Source organism: Gigantopelta aegis, chromosome 6 (assembly GCF_016097555.1).
Source record: "Gigantopelta aegis isolate Gae_Host chromosome 6, Gae_host_genome, whole genome shotgun sequence".
NCBI lineage: Eukaryota > Metazoa > Mollusca > Gastropoda > Neomphalida > Peltospiridae > Gigantopelta > Gigantopelta aegis.
The window spans coordinates 89,389,241-89,404,790 of NC_054704.1; the positions used below are offsets into that span (position 1 = coordinate 89,389,241).

The 15,550-nt window shown below is 36.0% G+C and overlaps 1 protein-coding gene across 1 annotated transcript in view; it reads left to right on the top strand.

Annotated features, from left to right (window-relative positions):
• LOC121374889 (CAD protein-like) overlaps positions 1–15,550 on the top strand; it is a 60,171-nt gene that overhangs the window by 22,469 nt on the left and 22,152 nt on the right. Inside the window, 17 exon segments of the mRNA XM_041502010.1 lie at positions 999–1,245; positions 2,013–2,111; positions 2,764–2,865; positions 3,680–3,802; positions 4,157–4,339; positions 4,914–5,132; positions 5,418–5,585; positions 6,288–6,470; positions 7,472–7,576; positions 7,874–8,116; positions 8,819–8,900; positions 9,448–9,614; positions 10,277–10,441; positions 11,218–11,349; positions 13,063–13,264; positions 13,796–13,911; positions 15,222–15,437. Of these exon segments, the coding sequence (XP_041357944.1) occupies positions 999–1,245; positions 2,013–2,111; positions 2,764–2,865; positions 3,680–3,802; positions 4,157–4,339; positions 4,914–5,132; positions 5,418–5,585; positions 6,288–6,470; positions 7,472–7,576; positions 7,874–8,116; positions 8,819–8,900; positions 9,448–9,614; positions 10,277–10,441; positions 11,218–11,349; positions 13,063–13,264; positions 13,796–13,911; positions 15,222–15,437 (2,752 nt within the window).

The window sequence follows — 15,550 nt, forward strand, 5'->3', positions numbered from 1 at the left end:
GATCATCTGTAGGTAACAACATGAGAACCTGGTCACCTACCTTCATGTTTCGCTCTCTTGCTCCTCTGTTGTAATAAAACTTGTGTCGGTTCTCAGCTTTCTCCAAACTTTCTCTGGCCAACTGGCAGGTAGATTCCAGTTTCTCACGCAAGTCAATTACATACTGATAAGTTGATCTTACCTGCGGATCGTCCATTTCCTTTGTCATAGTTCCTTGAGAATGGTCATTGATCCTCTAACTGTATGTCCATACACCAGCTCAAATGGGAGAGAAACCCAAACTTTCTTGGGGAGCATCTCTGTATGCAAACAAAACTGCACTTAAATATTTATCCCAGTCTTTGGGACATTCTGCACACAATCTTTTCAACATCTGTTTCAGTGTACCATTGAAACGTTCAACCAGTCCGTTGCACATTGGGTGATATGGCGTTGTCGTAAGCTGTTTCAACGATATTAATCTACTTACCTCTGCCATACTTTTAATATCGTCTTTTGTCTTAGACATTCTGTTGTCATTCAGCTTTGTTCCTAGACCAAGGCAGGATTCAGTTAGTAGAACACTTGCCTCATTTGCTTGGGTCATAGGAGCAAACCTATGGACCCATTGGGTTTTTCCCGTTCCAGCCAGTGCCCTTCTACTGGTATACCAAAGGCTGTGCTATGAGCTGTCTTTTCTGTGGGAAAGTACATATAAAAGATTCCTTTCTTCTAATGGAAAATTATAGCGGGTTTCCTCTGAAGAGTGTATATCAGAATGGCCAAATTACATCCAACAACCAATGATTAATTAACCAATATGCTCTAGTGGTATTGTTAAACAAAACAAACATCAACTTTTCATTCCCAGATCTCTCCAAGTGATCTTTATCTAAACATGGCTAGTAATAAAAATATTTAAGTTTTCCACTGGTTAAGTTATGTCAACAATTGCTCTTTGAAGTTTATGAACGTCATATACTATATATCTAATAAGTAAATGACATTGTTTATTTCAGCACTGAATTATTTATCCGCAAGTCTCGCCGCGACCAGGAAATCCTGCCGTTTGTGAAGCAGATTGACACGGTGGCGGCCGAGTGGCCGGCTCAGACGAACTATCTTTACTTGACGTACAACGGCAGTGAGCACGACTTGTCCTTCCCCGGGGGATACATCATGGTGCTGGGGTCTGGCGTGTACCGCATCGGCAGCAGCGTGGAGTTTGACTGGTGTGCAGTCAACTGTATCAGACAGATCAGAAAGGTATGTTAGCATGAAAAAAAAATCAGTTGAATTAAACAGTTCAACTTTCTGCAGTTTTTATGAATAAGTTTTGTGTTTGCTTTATTCTCTGGTGGGAGTGGGATTTAGTTCAGTTGGTTGAGTGCTCGCTTGAGGTGCTTGCATCATAGGATCGAACCACCTCGGTGGATCCATTCGGCTGATTGGGTTTTTTCTTGTTCCAACCAGTGCTCGATAACTGGAGAAAGGCCATGGTATGTGCTTTCCTGTCTCTGAGAAAGTGCATATAAAAGATCCCTTGCTGCATTAGCAAAAATGTCGGAATTACCAAATGTCTTAACATCCAGTAGCCGATGATTAATTAAACAATGTGCTCTAGTGGTGTCATTAAACAAAACAAACGTTAACAAACTTTTTATTTTCTGATTTTCTAATGTGAAAGAATTGTAACTCGTAGAAATAAATAAAAGCATTTTGCTTTTCTTGAAAGCATAAAGCTATATAAGCTTTGTTGTAGGCCTGACTAAAACTGAACATATGATGTTTTGGGTTTGAGGCTGTAAATTGAGATAAACAGATTCCAACATAATCATTATAATAATTAATATTGTCACAAAAAATGACATCATCGGTTAACTTTTTTTTCTCCACAAGTATAGTCAACCGTATAAGGATTTAAAGATGAGCATGTTTTTTTGTTTTGCCTCTTTTATTGTGATAATATGTAGATTTTTACCATTAATTTGTTGCCTTAATTTAAACTTGCATGACCTATTTTTTCTTCCAAGATGGGCAAGAAGACGATAATGGTGAATTACAACCCAGAAACAGTCAGCACAGACTACGACATGTGTGACCGTCTCTACTTTGATGAAATCTCATTTGAGGTATAAACTTGTTTTCTTTTCATACATAACCTGATAATTTGATTGGATGTTAGGCTATTTGGGCCAGTTCATGGGATTTGGGGGGGAGGTACCATAGGTCAATGGTCAGGTAAGTATTGATGAAAAGAGAAAATGATATGAGGTTTTTCTCTAAAAATTACTTTCTCTTACTCATCACTGCTGAATATGTAATATTTCCCCAAACTTTAGAATTTTTATAACATATTACAGCTGCATGTGTGCAGAAATTTATCATGGAGCAGAGTCTTGACTGGCGAGCGAAGATTATTGGTGTGGGGTTGAGACATGCTCTTTCATAATATATTGAAAAAAAAAATTAAATTGTTTGAGTGGGTATGGGGCAGAATTTGACCCATGAAACCCTCTCCCACCATACGTTTCTGTATTTTTCTTTGGATTGTTGGGAGTTTAGGCAGTTTTTGATAAATGACTGTACTAAATATAGGATTCTTTTATTCTTCTATAGCTAATTTAATAGTTAACCATTTTAAAATAATGCATTTTTTGTTGAATTACTAGTAGTTAAACGAGTATGTGTAATAGTAATACCTGGGTGTAATTCTGTTTCTTATTACCTGGAAATAACTGTGTGTTCTGTTGTGTAAGTCAGTCAGTATATCTTCTCTTACAGACGGTGATGGACATCTATTCCCTTGAGAACCCGGAAGGAATCATCCTATCAATGGGTGGACAGCTGCCCAACAACATTGCCATGGATCTCTATAGACAGCAGGTAAACATTGCTTACTGAAATTACTGCCTTACAGAGTATAATTAAAAACTTAAGCATCAACTGGTGGTGGTTTGTTTCAAGCTTTTCTAACAAGTTCTTAAAATATCATATGGTATGCAGGGCTTGAACTTAACGACGACACCGACAGCAGTTGCTGTCGTTGAGATATAAATTGCCGTAGGTAGAGAGCAATGCTACATCTGTAAAGCTCCTCAACAATGGCAATAGGTAGTACATTATCTGCCAATATTTAATATTTGAAATATGTCTACATACAGAATAATAACCTTTCAGTCATGTTTATTTGCTGCAAAAGTCACTTTCAAAAAAATTGCCTTAGGCAGGCGAAAAATTGTTGTCAGTGGGATGTTTCACCCATGGCAGTTCTTTTAAAAACTGCTGTGGTAGACAAATTCTTAAGTTCAAGCCCTGGGTATGATAGCTAAATCTATTTTCGTCTTCTGTATTTCACTATTATAATAACCATTTTGTCCAAAATTTATCTTAATTTTATTTCTTGTGAACTATATTGTTGCAGTTTCGGCTCATAGTATGGCAAATATAACTATTTAATCCAATTTATAAACCTGAGGCCTAATTCATTAAATGCTTGGAACTTTGTTATCTAGCAGAAAAATGCAAACATACATGCAAGAATGGTGTGATTTTAGAGAGCTTAAGATAGCTTTGTTATTCGGTCCCAATGATTTGGTATTTTCATACATTAAACAGCGTTCTTAGTGACTTAATGGAAACACACCAATTTAGTGAAAACAGAGTCTGTTGCATACAATGTTTCTTGTTCTGTATTCAGGCTCACATCCTTGGTACCTGTGCTGAAAGTATTGATAATGCAGAGAATCGGTTCAAGTTCTCTCGCATGTTGGACAACATGGGAATCTGTCAACCTCTGTGGAAGGAGCTCTCCACAGTGGAGGTAAATTTGTTTATACGTTATGTGTACAGAGAGAAAATTATTGAAGTTAATCTATAGAATATTCTGCACATCTTCCTGTGAATATACTGTTGTTGATGAAAGTAAAATATTTTCCATCGCCTACTATATAAATCTTCTAGAATCCTGCTTAGGACATTTCAGAAGAAAATTTTCCAAGCAAGACTTATATTGAGGTTTTGAATCGCATACATTTTAGCGTAGCCCTTTTGCTGTTCATGCAATAAAATATGTTTTCAATCAATTGTCCATGAAACTATTATTTGATATGACACACAAAATGAAACAGGCTTATTAGTACTGTGACTGAACTTGTTTATTTATATTTTATTTCAGAGTGCTACAAACTTTTGTTTAGAAGTTGGTTTCCCTTGCCTGGTACGACCGTCTTATGTGTTGAGTGGTGCTGCGATGAATGTCGCGTACACAGCACGGGACCTGGAGACATATCTGTCACAAGCCAGCGCCGTGTGTAGAGAACACCCAGTTGTCATTTCAAAGTTCATACTTGAGGCAAAGGTCAGGATAATTGTATTTATTACATTAAAGTTGCATACCCTAAATTTGGTTACTGTACACACCTGTAACTCATTTGGATAAGTATACAGTAGAGTTAGACAAGAGTTTGTGATGTTGAAACTGAGAAATACCCATAACAAATAGCCTAAAACTTGTCTCCATAACCATTTCTTCTCAGAGGTATGTGCATTTTTTAAAACATGACAAATTTATTTTGTGGTATTACAAACACCAGGATGACCAGAAACATCTCGGATATATGGATAGAAATAATCTTAACAATAAAATCAAAGTAATGTCTGATTTCAGTTATTGAGAAAACAGTTCTATTAGTAAAAAAAATATGCAACTAGAGTTTGCCACTTTAAGTTTGAACACTACTTGTAGTATATTCTAACAAGTTTGAAATTATCCATGTACTAAAATTAAGGAAACCTTTTTCATTGAAGATGCATTAATTTCAAACTGAATCTTTACGTAAATATGAAGATTAGGATCACTGGGGAAATAAATCTGTACCTAAAGTTAATAATGCTTCACTTAGCTGTAATATTTGTTTGTTTGTTAACACCAGGAAATTGATGTGGACGCTGTAGCCTGTGAAGGGGAGGTAATCTGCATGGCGGTGTCAGAACATGTGGAGAACGCAGGAGTCCATTCAGGGGACGCAACTCTGGTGACACCACCACAGGATTTGAACGACGAGACGCTGGCAAAAATAAAAGCAATCTGTTGTGCAATAAGTCGAGCTCTGGAGGTCACTGGGCCTTTTAATCTGCAAGTCATTGCCAAGGTATGTAAAACTTTTATATTTTATTTAACATCTACACAAGTTATATCTTCTTTCTTTTCAAAGTTATTACTTAAAATAATATATCAAGTGTCAACTAATATACAAACAGTGTATTACCTGTGGTATATGAAACAAACTAATAAATTTATGTTTAATAGTTGTTATTTTGTATTTTGCTGAGAGAATCTTTAATACTCTCTGGAAATATCACCATATTTGAAGGTATTATGATGGACAAATATCTGATTACAAATAGTTTTAAGATAAGTTCTGTTCTATTTTCAGGACAACCAGCTCAAAGTGATTGAGTGCAATCTCCGAGTCTCCCGATCATTTCCCTTTGTTTCAAAAGCTTTGGATCTTGACTTCATTGCCGTGGCAACACGTCTGATAATGGGCGACTCGATGGATCCCATTGATGTGATACACGGTTGTGGAAAAGTTGCAGTCAAGGTATTTTTACTATTTGTGTCATCTGTATAAATATAAGCACTTGCTACACCTGTTTATGGCCATGTCCATATTAAAGCTGTCTTGCTTGGACTAACTGTTGAATGCTTAGTGACATTAATGTAAAGTTTTGTTCAAAATTTCAGTTTTCATATTATAATATTCATTGTGATGTTATTTATAATAAGTGACATAATATTTATACAACTGCATTAACCTGACCTTTGGGAGGGGTAGGATGTAGCCCAGTGGTAAAGTGCTTGCTTGATGTGTGGTCAATTTGTGATCGATCCCTGTCAGTGGCTGTATTGGGCTATTTCTCGTTCCAGCCAGTGTATCACAATAAAGGCTGTGGTATGGTGCATATAAAAGATCCCTTGCTACTAATGGAAAAATGTAGTGGGTTTCCTCTCTAAGACTATATGTCAAAATTACTAAATGGTTGATATCTAATAGTCGATGATTAATACATCAATGTTCTCTAGTGGTGTCGTTCAACAAAACAAACTTTTAACTGACCTTTGGGACTTTATAAATGACAAGTAAGACTATTTGCACCATATTGCTTTCCTTTATTTTTCTTTGGCCAATTACACATTCTTTTGTGTAACTTGTCACAGCATTCAAATATGTTCATATGTTTTTGTCACCACATAATATTATTTAGAGAGTTAACTAAAGACTGTGGTGCTTGTTGTGATGCAGGTTCCAGTGTTTTCTTTCTCCCGCCTCCGTGGAGCGGATGTTTTGCTTGGTGTCGAGATGGCCAGCACGGGCGAGGTGGTTGGGTTTGGAGAAGACCGATATGAAGCCTACCTGAAAGGCCAGATCAGCACTGGCTTTAAAATACCTCGCAAGAACATCCTGCTTTCTATCGGCAGTTACAAGGTTTGGGTTAAAAATACTTTGCTAGAACATCCTGCTTTCTATTGGCAGTTACAAAGTTTGGGTTAAAAATACTTTGCAAGAACATCCTGCTTTCTATGGGCAGTTACAAGGTTTGTGTTCAAAATATCTCGCAAAAACATCCTGCTTTCTATCGGCAGTTACAAGGTTTGCGTTCAAAATACCTTGCAACAACATCCTGCTTTCTATCGGCAGTTACAAGGTTTGTGTTCAAAATACTACACAAGAACATCCTGCTTTCTATTGACAGTTACAATGTTTGTGTTCAAAATACCTCGCAAAAACATCCTGCTTTCTATCGGCAGTTACAAGGTTTGTGTTCAAAATACCTCGCAAGAACATCCTGCTTTCTATTGGCAGTTACAAGGTTTGTGTTCAAAATACCTTGCAAAAACATCTGCTTTCTATCCACAGGTACAAGGTTTAAGTTCAAAATATTGCACAAAAACATCCTGCTTGCTATCAGCAGTTACGAGTTTTGGGTTCAATTTACCTCGCAAAAACATCCTGCTTTCTATCGACAGTTACAAAGTGTGTGTTCAAAATACCTCGCAAGAACATCCTGCTTTCTATCGGCAGTTACACGGTTTGTGTTCAAAATACCTCACAAGAACATCCTGCTTTCTATCGGCAGTTACAAGGTTTGCAATTCCCTGTTATAATAATGTGAGCCCACTTTTGATCTAGTGTTAGAATGAATTTCTCTTGATTGATAATACTTCAAAATCTGTTTAGATCATGTTACTAGCATTTCTAAATATTTGTACTATTACATCATGATATTAGCCTTTTTAAATAGTTGTACATTTTGAGTAATAGAAAAAATTCACCTGTTAATAAGAACACTATGTGTTGTAATTGTTGCAGTGTTAAATTGTGGAGAACTAGTCTTTGGGACAGATTTAGATAGATGCTGATCTCCAGTTAGACGCTGCTTGCATGCTGTGCCAGTTTGCTTTATTTAGATTTGTCTTTCTCTACAGTACAAATTGGAACTGATTCCGACAGTGAAGACTCTGCTGGAACTGGGCTATGATTTGTTCGCCAGCATGGGAACTGCAGACTTCTACAATGAACATGGTTTCAAGGTGAGCACTGAGGCACTTTACTGTTGTTATCTTTATGCCATACATGTGTGTGTGTGTGTGTGTGTGTGTGTGTGTGTGTGTGTTTGTGTGTGTGTCTCTCTCTCTCTCTCTCTCTCTCTCTCTCCTCTCCTCTCCTCTCCTCTCCTCTCCTCTCCTCTCCTCTCCTCTCCTCTCGCCTCTCTCTCTCTCTCTCTCTCTCTCTCTCTCATTTTCCAATTTTCCTTCATTTTATGAGATAAGCGCACAGTGCTTACAAATTTGAGTAAATCTGTTATGCTGTTTAATATGTTATTTCAGGTAAGTGCCATTGACTGGCCTTATGAAGATAACGGAGACAGCAAGAATGGCTTTGAGCAGGGCACAATCGCGAAGTACCTGGCAGAGAACATGTTTGACCTCGTGATCAACCTGCCGTTGCGTAGCAGCGGGGCGCACAAAGCGTCGTCGTTCATGACGCAGGGCTACAAGACTCGTCGCATGGCCGTCGACTACTCCGTCCCCCTCATCACTGACGTCAAGTGTACCAAGCTCTTTGTGGAGGTAAATTTTTAAAAATCTATAAAACTAAATAAGCCATGACAGGCTCAAATTTTTAATTTTTGTTTTTTTTAAACTGTTTTTTTGTTTTCTTCTGAATTTTTAAATAAATTTTTATAATGGTGTTTCCATCAGTACAATGAGGGTTTACAGAATGTTGAGAAAAACTAATATTTTTGTGTTCATTCTTTTAAAATTTGTATTTCAGTTTTCTTGTGAATTTTTAAATATATTTTTATTAATGATGTGTCCATCAGTACAGTGGGGGTTTACAGAATGTTGAGAAAAATAATTCGAGCAGTATATTTTTATGTTTTGTTTTGAAGGTCTAGTTCTTCCAGCTATGAAATTTGAAAAAAATTCTTAGGTTTTTTTTTTTTTTTTTTTTTTTATTATATGAGATAAAATTTATTATAAAACTTCCTTTATACAACACAGTACACCTTAATGCCAAATGGTAATTTTATTTTGACTTTTTGTTGTGTATCTTTGTTGATTTGTCAGAAGTCGTATATTACAAAATTATATTTAATTCACTGTAACATTTGTTTTATTTTATCCATATGAAATGGTGTGATTTGAGGAATGTCATCTTTTATCATTTCTGACCAGTCCTCGAGTTAAAACACCATATTGTAACATTGAACATAACAAGTTCATCTCAAATACTTTTCTTCCTCTGACCCATTTATTTCACTCTTGCAGGCACTGAAACGTTTGAAAACTGCTCCTCCCATGAAGACACACATAGACTGCATTTCATCTCAGAAGGTTATCCGATTACCAGGTAAAATATCTTTTAGCTCTGTCTGGCTTACCAAAAAAATATTTGGTATAATAACACTACTAGAGCACAATGATTAATTAATTATCAGCTATTGGATGTCAAACATTTGGTAATCTGACATGTAGGAAGACAAGACAGCACATACCATGATATTTGATATACCAGTCGGTTTTCTTTAAAAGGGTACCAGTTTATCAGTATATGGCATATCTGTAGTTAAGATTTTTTAAAAACAAGCCATCCTAAAATTAAGTGATACTGTTAGTCCGACTGTTTTGTAGCCATCATAATTTATAGTCAGTTATCAAGCCACTAGTCTTGATGATTTGTCTGATAAAAACAAAGGAATTTCTTAAATTATGTTAAATTTTAAAGAACAAATACAAATGAGACAGAAATGAATGCAAGATGGAGACAGATATATGTGTTAACAGTTTTCTAATTTCACAAAGGTTTAAGCTATGTATCGGTGCACCATTTTTCACATTTGTTAAGTATTTTGTACTATCGGGATGATTTGGCCTGACATTCTAATACAATGTTTTAGGTTTGATCGATGTCCATGTGCACGTCCGAGAGCCAGGAGCCACTCACAAAGAGGACTGGTCCTCTGCGACGTCTGCGGCCTTGGCAGGGGGGATAACTATGATTCTGGCCATGCCAAACACCAATCCTCCCACTATTGACCAATCGGCCTTTAATCTCACTAGAAAGGTAGGGTAGAAAGTTAGCATGCTTTACCATTGTCTTACATAGTTATGTGAGTTTTAGATATACATGTATTTTCTTGTTTTATTGTTTATAAATATTGGGTTTTTTTAAATGATGCAAGTCAATAAAGCTATATTCTTAGTCCCGGTCTAACTGGAGGGGACTATAGGTTTCATCTCCGTCCTGTCTGTCTGTCTGTCTGTCCATCCGTCTGTCCCACATATAGTTTTCTTTTTCTTTTCTTTTTTTTACAATGCCTAGAGATATTGAGCTAAAAGTTTGTATATAGCTTTATCATATACTGTTACAGATAGGTGTGATTTTTATGGTGATGTACCCATTTTTCACAATTAGTTTAAGTCAACTTAATTTTAGTTTGAAATTTGTTTAAGTACCTGGCTTTTGTGTTGTATGGTAATGATGGTTGTGAATATAATAGCATTCTTGCTTTAAATTGTGTTACTAAAAATTAAAGATATTTTTATATATAAAGATTATAATCCATAAAGATTAAAATTTGAATTTCAGTAAAGCTTGTAAAAATACAAATTGAAATGTAAATTTTAGATTTAATGATTGTGTGGTACTTGGTAAAGGTTAAAATTTGAATTCCTGTAAAGCTTTGTAAAAACATTTTGAATTACTGTGTTAACATTTTGTTGCAGTTAGCCTCTGAGAATGCTCGTTGTGACTTCGGTGTGTATGTTGGAGCGAGTGCAGACAATGCCCAGACGTTGCCGTTGATTGACGGAATGGCAGCTGGTCTGAAGATGTACCTCAACGAAACATTCACGTCCCTCAAACTCAACGACATCACTGTGTGGATGAAGGTTGGTACTAATCACATAAGGGATGGGATGTAGCCCAGTGATAAACCATTCGCTTGATGCACAGTTAGTCTTGGATTGATCCCCGTCGGTGGATCCATTGGGCTATTTCTCGTTCCAGCCAGTGCTCCACAATTGGTGTAACAAAGGCCGTGGTATGTACTATCCTGCCTGTGGGATGGTGCATATAAAAGATCTCTTGCTGCTAATCGAAAAGAGTAGCCCATGAATTGGCAACAGCGGGTTTCCTCTCTCAATACCTGTATGGTCCTTAACCATATGTCTGACGCCATATAACCGTAAATAAAATGTGTTGAGTGCGTTGTTAAATAAAACATTTCCTACCTTAATCGCATAACATCAGCTAACTCCAGGTTTTTTGGTCAAATAGTCTTATACTAGTAATAAATAGAAAATGTCTGTTTTCAATCCTGTTACACTAGTTCCGTTTGAGTGACTAATTTGACATGAAATTTCAGATATAATGAGATATTTGAAACAGGATATCATATATTTATTATATAACTTTCATTAATTTACCTTTGTTGTTTAAATATCACATATGTTTTTAAAAGTTATTTTCTGAATTATTTAACATTTTACGTGTATTTATGTATACTAAATATATGCTAAACCACAAAGTAATACTGAGAGGATAAAATAGATGTAAGCATATTTATATATTTATTGTATTAAAGTTCTCTCTATTAAGTTATCTTTAAATATTGCTGAGATATTTGATATTACTTCTTAAATACATCTTGATATTTGTTTGTCAGCACTTCGAGCACTGGCCGAAGAACCTTCCCCTGTGTGTCCACGCTGAGGAGACTACCACCGCAGCAGTTATTCTTTTAAGTGATCTCCACCAGCGACCAGTGCACATCTGCCATGTCGCACGCAAGTCAGAGGTCAGTGAATGATAGGACTAGCACAGCCTGTAACAGGATTGATTTTCATACAGTACTACTGTTTGATTGTCATAAAATACTAGTTTCATTGTAATACAGTACTACTGTTTCATTGCAATACAGTACTACTGTTTCATTGTATTACAGTACTACTGTTTCATTGTATTACAGTACTACTGTTTCATTGTCATACAGTACTACTGTTTCATTGTCATACAGTACTACTGTTTCATTGTCATACAGTACTACTGTTTTGTTGTCATATGGTACTACTGTTTGGTTGTCATATGGTAATACCTGTTTCATTGTCATACAGTACTACTGTTTCATTGTCATATGGTACTACTGTTTCATTGTCATACGATACTACTGTTTGGTTGTCATATGGTACTACTGTTTTATTGTCATACAGTACTACTGTTTATTGTCATATGGTACTACTGTTTCATTGTCATACAGTACTACTGTTTCATTGTTATACGATACTACTGTTTGATTGTCATATGGTACTACTGTTTGATTGTCATACGGTACTACTGTTTGATTGTCATATGGTACTACTGTTTCATTGTCATACAGTAGTACTACTACTGTTTGATTGTCATACGGTAATAACTGTTTGATTGTCATATGGAACTACTGTTTGATTGTCATATGGAACTACTGTTTGATTGTCATACGATAATACTGTTTTATTGTCATACGATACTTCTGTTTCATTGTCATAAGATACTTCTGTTTGATTGTCATACGATACTACTGTTTGATTGTCATACAGTACTACTGTTTCATTGTCATACGATACTACTGTTTCATTGTCATACAATACTACTCTTTGATTGTCATACAATACTACTGTTTGATTGTCATACAATACTACTGTTTGATTGTCATACAATACTACTGTTTGATTGTTATACAATACTACTGTTTCATTGTCATACGATACTACTGTTTCATTGTCATACAGTACTACTGTTTCATTGTCATACAGTACTACTGTTTCACTGTCATACAATACTACTGTTTCATTGTCATACGATATTACTATTCAATTGTCATACGATACTAGTTTGATTGTCATACGATACTAGTTTAATTGTCATACGATACTAGCTTGATTGTCATACGATACTAGTTGATTTTCATACGATACTAGCTTGATTGTCATACGATACTAGTTTGATTGTCATACGATACTACTGGTGGAGTAGTTGACTGCCTGGGATAGCTGTTAATAGTTTCTTTTTCACGTTTCTTTGACAGTACAAGATATTAATACCAGATCTACAATGGTTTTCACACTCTTTTTTTTTTTACAATGCCTCTAGATATTGAGCTGAAATTTTGTGTATATCTTTATCATGTACTGCTACAGATCAAGTTTGACTTTCATGGCAATTTACCCATTTGTCACAGGGTTATAGCCCTTGAATTTAGGAGATAAAAAAATTGTTGTGTCCCGTTGGGAACATTTATTGCTTTAGCAGTACTCTCAGAATGCTTGTTATATGTGTAATATTATCATGTTATTCAGTTAAATAACGAAACATATTTTTAAAATTGAATTTAAATTGGGTAAATGTTTGCCATATTATTTGTGTGTTATAAATGATATACTTGGTATGCTATTATGAATATTTAGATCAGTTAAACTAGATATGTTCCTTTTATTTAGTTTAAATAATACACCTTTTAATTTGTTTTCTTAAGATTATGCTAATCCGTGCTGCCAAAGAACGTGGTCTGCAAGTAACCTGCGAGGTTGCCCCTCATCACCTTTTCCTGACCTCTGATGATTTGAAGGTCATTGGTGAAGGTCGTGGACAGGTCCGACCTAGATTGTGCTCAAAGGAAGACCAGCAGGCATTGTGGGAAAACATGGATATCATCGACTGCTTTGCAACTGATCATGGTGAACTTCATATTCCAGATTATAACATATTTTTTAAAGAGACTTCTGAGTTTGCAGCCATTGTAAGATGTCTCTAAGACAGTCCCTTTAATACAACACTTCTGTTGGCTATTCATTGTTAGATTGTTTCTTGTAATTTCAGAAGGATTGTCTGCACATTAATTTGAAGAAACTCTTTCATGCATTACCAGTCAGTATTTATTTTAAAAATATGATGGTAATTTTTACATGTAACCAAGATTGTTGCGGGTGATATGTGTGTCACACAAAAGGTGGCTATACATTGAAAGTAGACTGCACTGAATGTCAAGTGGCCAGCAATAATATTTCATTATGAAAGCACAAAAGGCCTTAATTATGGCTATTAATTTACAGTATTTGTTTTCATTATTGAAGTAATGACATAGGTGAAAATGGTTAAGAACAGCTATCGATGGCAGAAAATGTCTTCTTAATTTCTTACATTTTACTCTGGTGTGTGTTTAATTTGATTGTATGCTTGAATCTGATGATACATCTGTCTGTTTCTAGCCCCCCACACTGTGGAGGAAAAGGACAGTGGCAACCCACCGCCCGGCTTCCCCGGCCTGGAGACCATGCTGCCTCTCCTACTGACCGCGGTCACAGAAGGACGGATCACAATAGAGGTAAGCAAAAACTGCCCATTATTTGGTGTTCCTATCAACCAAATCATAGTGACTGATTTCCTGTTTGTCATGTTGAGTTGCAGATTAAGTTGGACTTCTATGGGAATTACGTACCTCTGTTTGACACCCAGTAGCTGATCTCTTACAGATCAAGTTGGACGTACATGGGAATTACGTACCTCTGTTTGACACCCAGTAGCTGATCTCTTACAGATTAAGTTGGACTTCTATGGGAATTACGTACCTCTGTTTGACACCCAGTAGCTGATCTCTTACAGATTAAGTTGGACTTCTATGGGAATTACGTACCTCTGTTTGACACCCAGTAGCTGATCTCTATTTTATTTTTGTACCGGGGTGTCATTAAACATACATTCATTTCATTTCATGAGAATTGTGGTTTTTTGCAGAGTTATGGCCCATGATTTAGGGGATAACCCTACTGTGTTTTCCGATTTGAGGACGTATATCGGTGGTTTTACTGTCGCAAATTTAGTTTTATTGGATATACGTCCTCAAATCGGAAAACACAGTAGGGTTATCCCTATTCTAATTAAACTGTTTGCTGGTTGATTTTAAATAGGAAATTGTCACATTTTTAGTAAGAATTAGGCAGCCCATTAACAGATGATGGGTGGTCGGACAGTTAGCAGCTCGAACATAGATGTGTAATTTGACATATTTAATCAGCTCTCGTGATTAGATAACAACTAATAAAGAATAATGTGTTCATTTCTGACATAAAAACGTCTCATGGTTTAACGACTTCTGTACGTAATATGAACGCTACAGAAATTGTCTTTATGGACGTCAATACAAAACAACCCTGTTTTTTGCTTAACCTATGATGTATGTCTGCCAGAAAATTTGCGACCGGTATATCGGTGATTTTACCACCTGAAATATTTAGTGGAGATCCAATCAGATTCATTCTTACAAATGTGTTGAATTAGAACTTAGGATATACATGTAGGAAAATGTATTGGGCCAGGTTGGGGACAGCTACTGTTTTAGCGGTACTCTCAGAATACTTGTTTCACTCACAAATCATTTTTAACATTCAGTTGGTACACATTACAGCAATTTCGTTACGTTAAGTTGTAATATTTAATGTAAATATTTAATTCAAAGCAAATTTGTTTAAGAATATGAATCTTAATGTTAAACAAAACAAACTAACAAACTTTAACTGTGCTGATTCCATTGTTAAAAATTCAAACTCAAGTACTACTTACTATACTGTTTTGTTTTGTTAGTATGACTAAGTCTTCACAGATCTGAAGTGTTTGTATTGTATTGTTCGATTGCAGGATATTGTGTCTAGATTACACACGAACCCACAGCGGATCTTCAATCTGCCAGAACAGGACGACACGTACATTGAAGTGGACCTGGACAGTGAGTGGATCATCCCAAAGGCCATGAAGTTTACCAAGTCTAAGTGGACGCCATTTGCTGGGATGAGTGTGCATGGGAAAGTTCTCCGTGTTGTTCTCAGGGGAGAAGTTGTGTACATTGACGGGGAGGTAGTCCACGCTTTTTTCTGTCTAAAGATTAAAGGAAATGAAAGAATTAGCAATTTTATATGCATAGAAATTAGATACAGTGAAATCTCGCTAAACTGGATACTCAAATGATC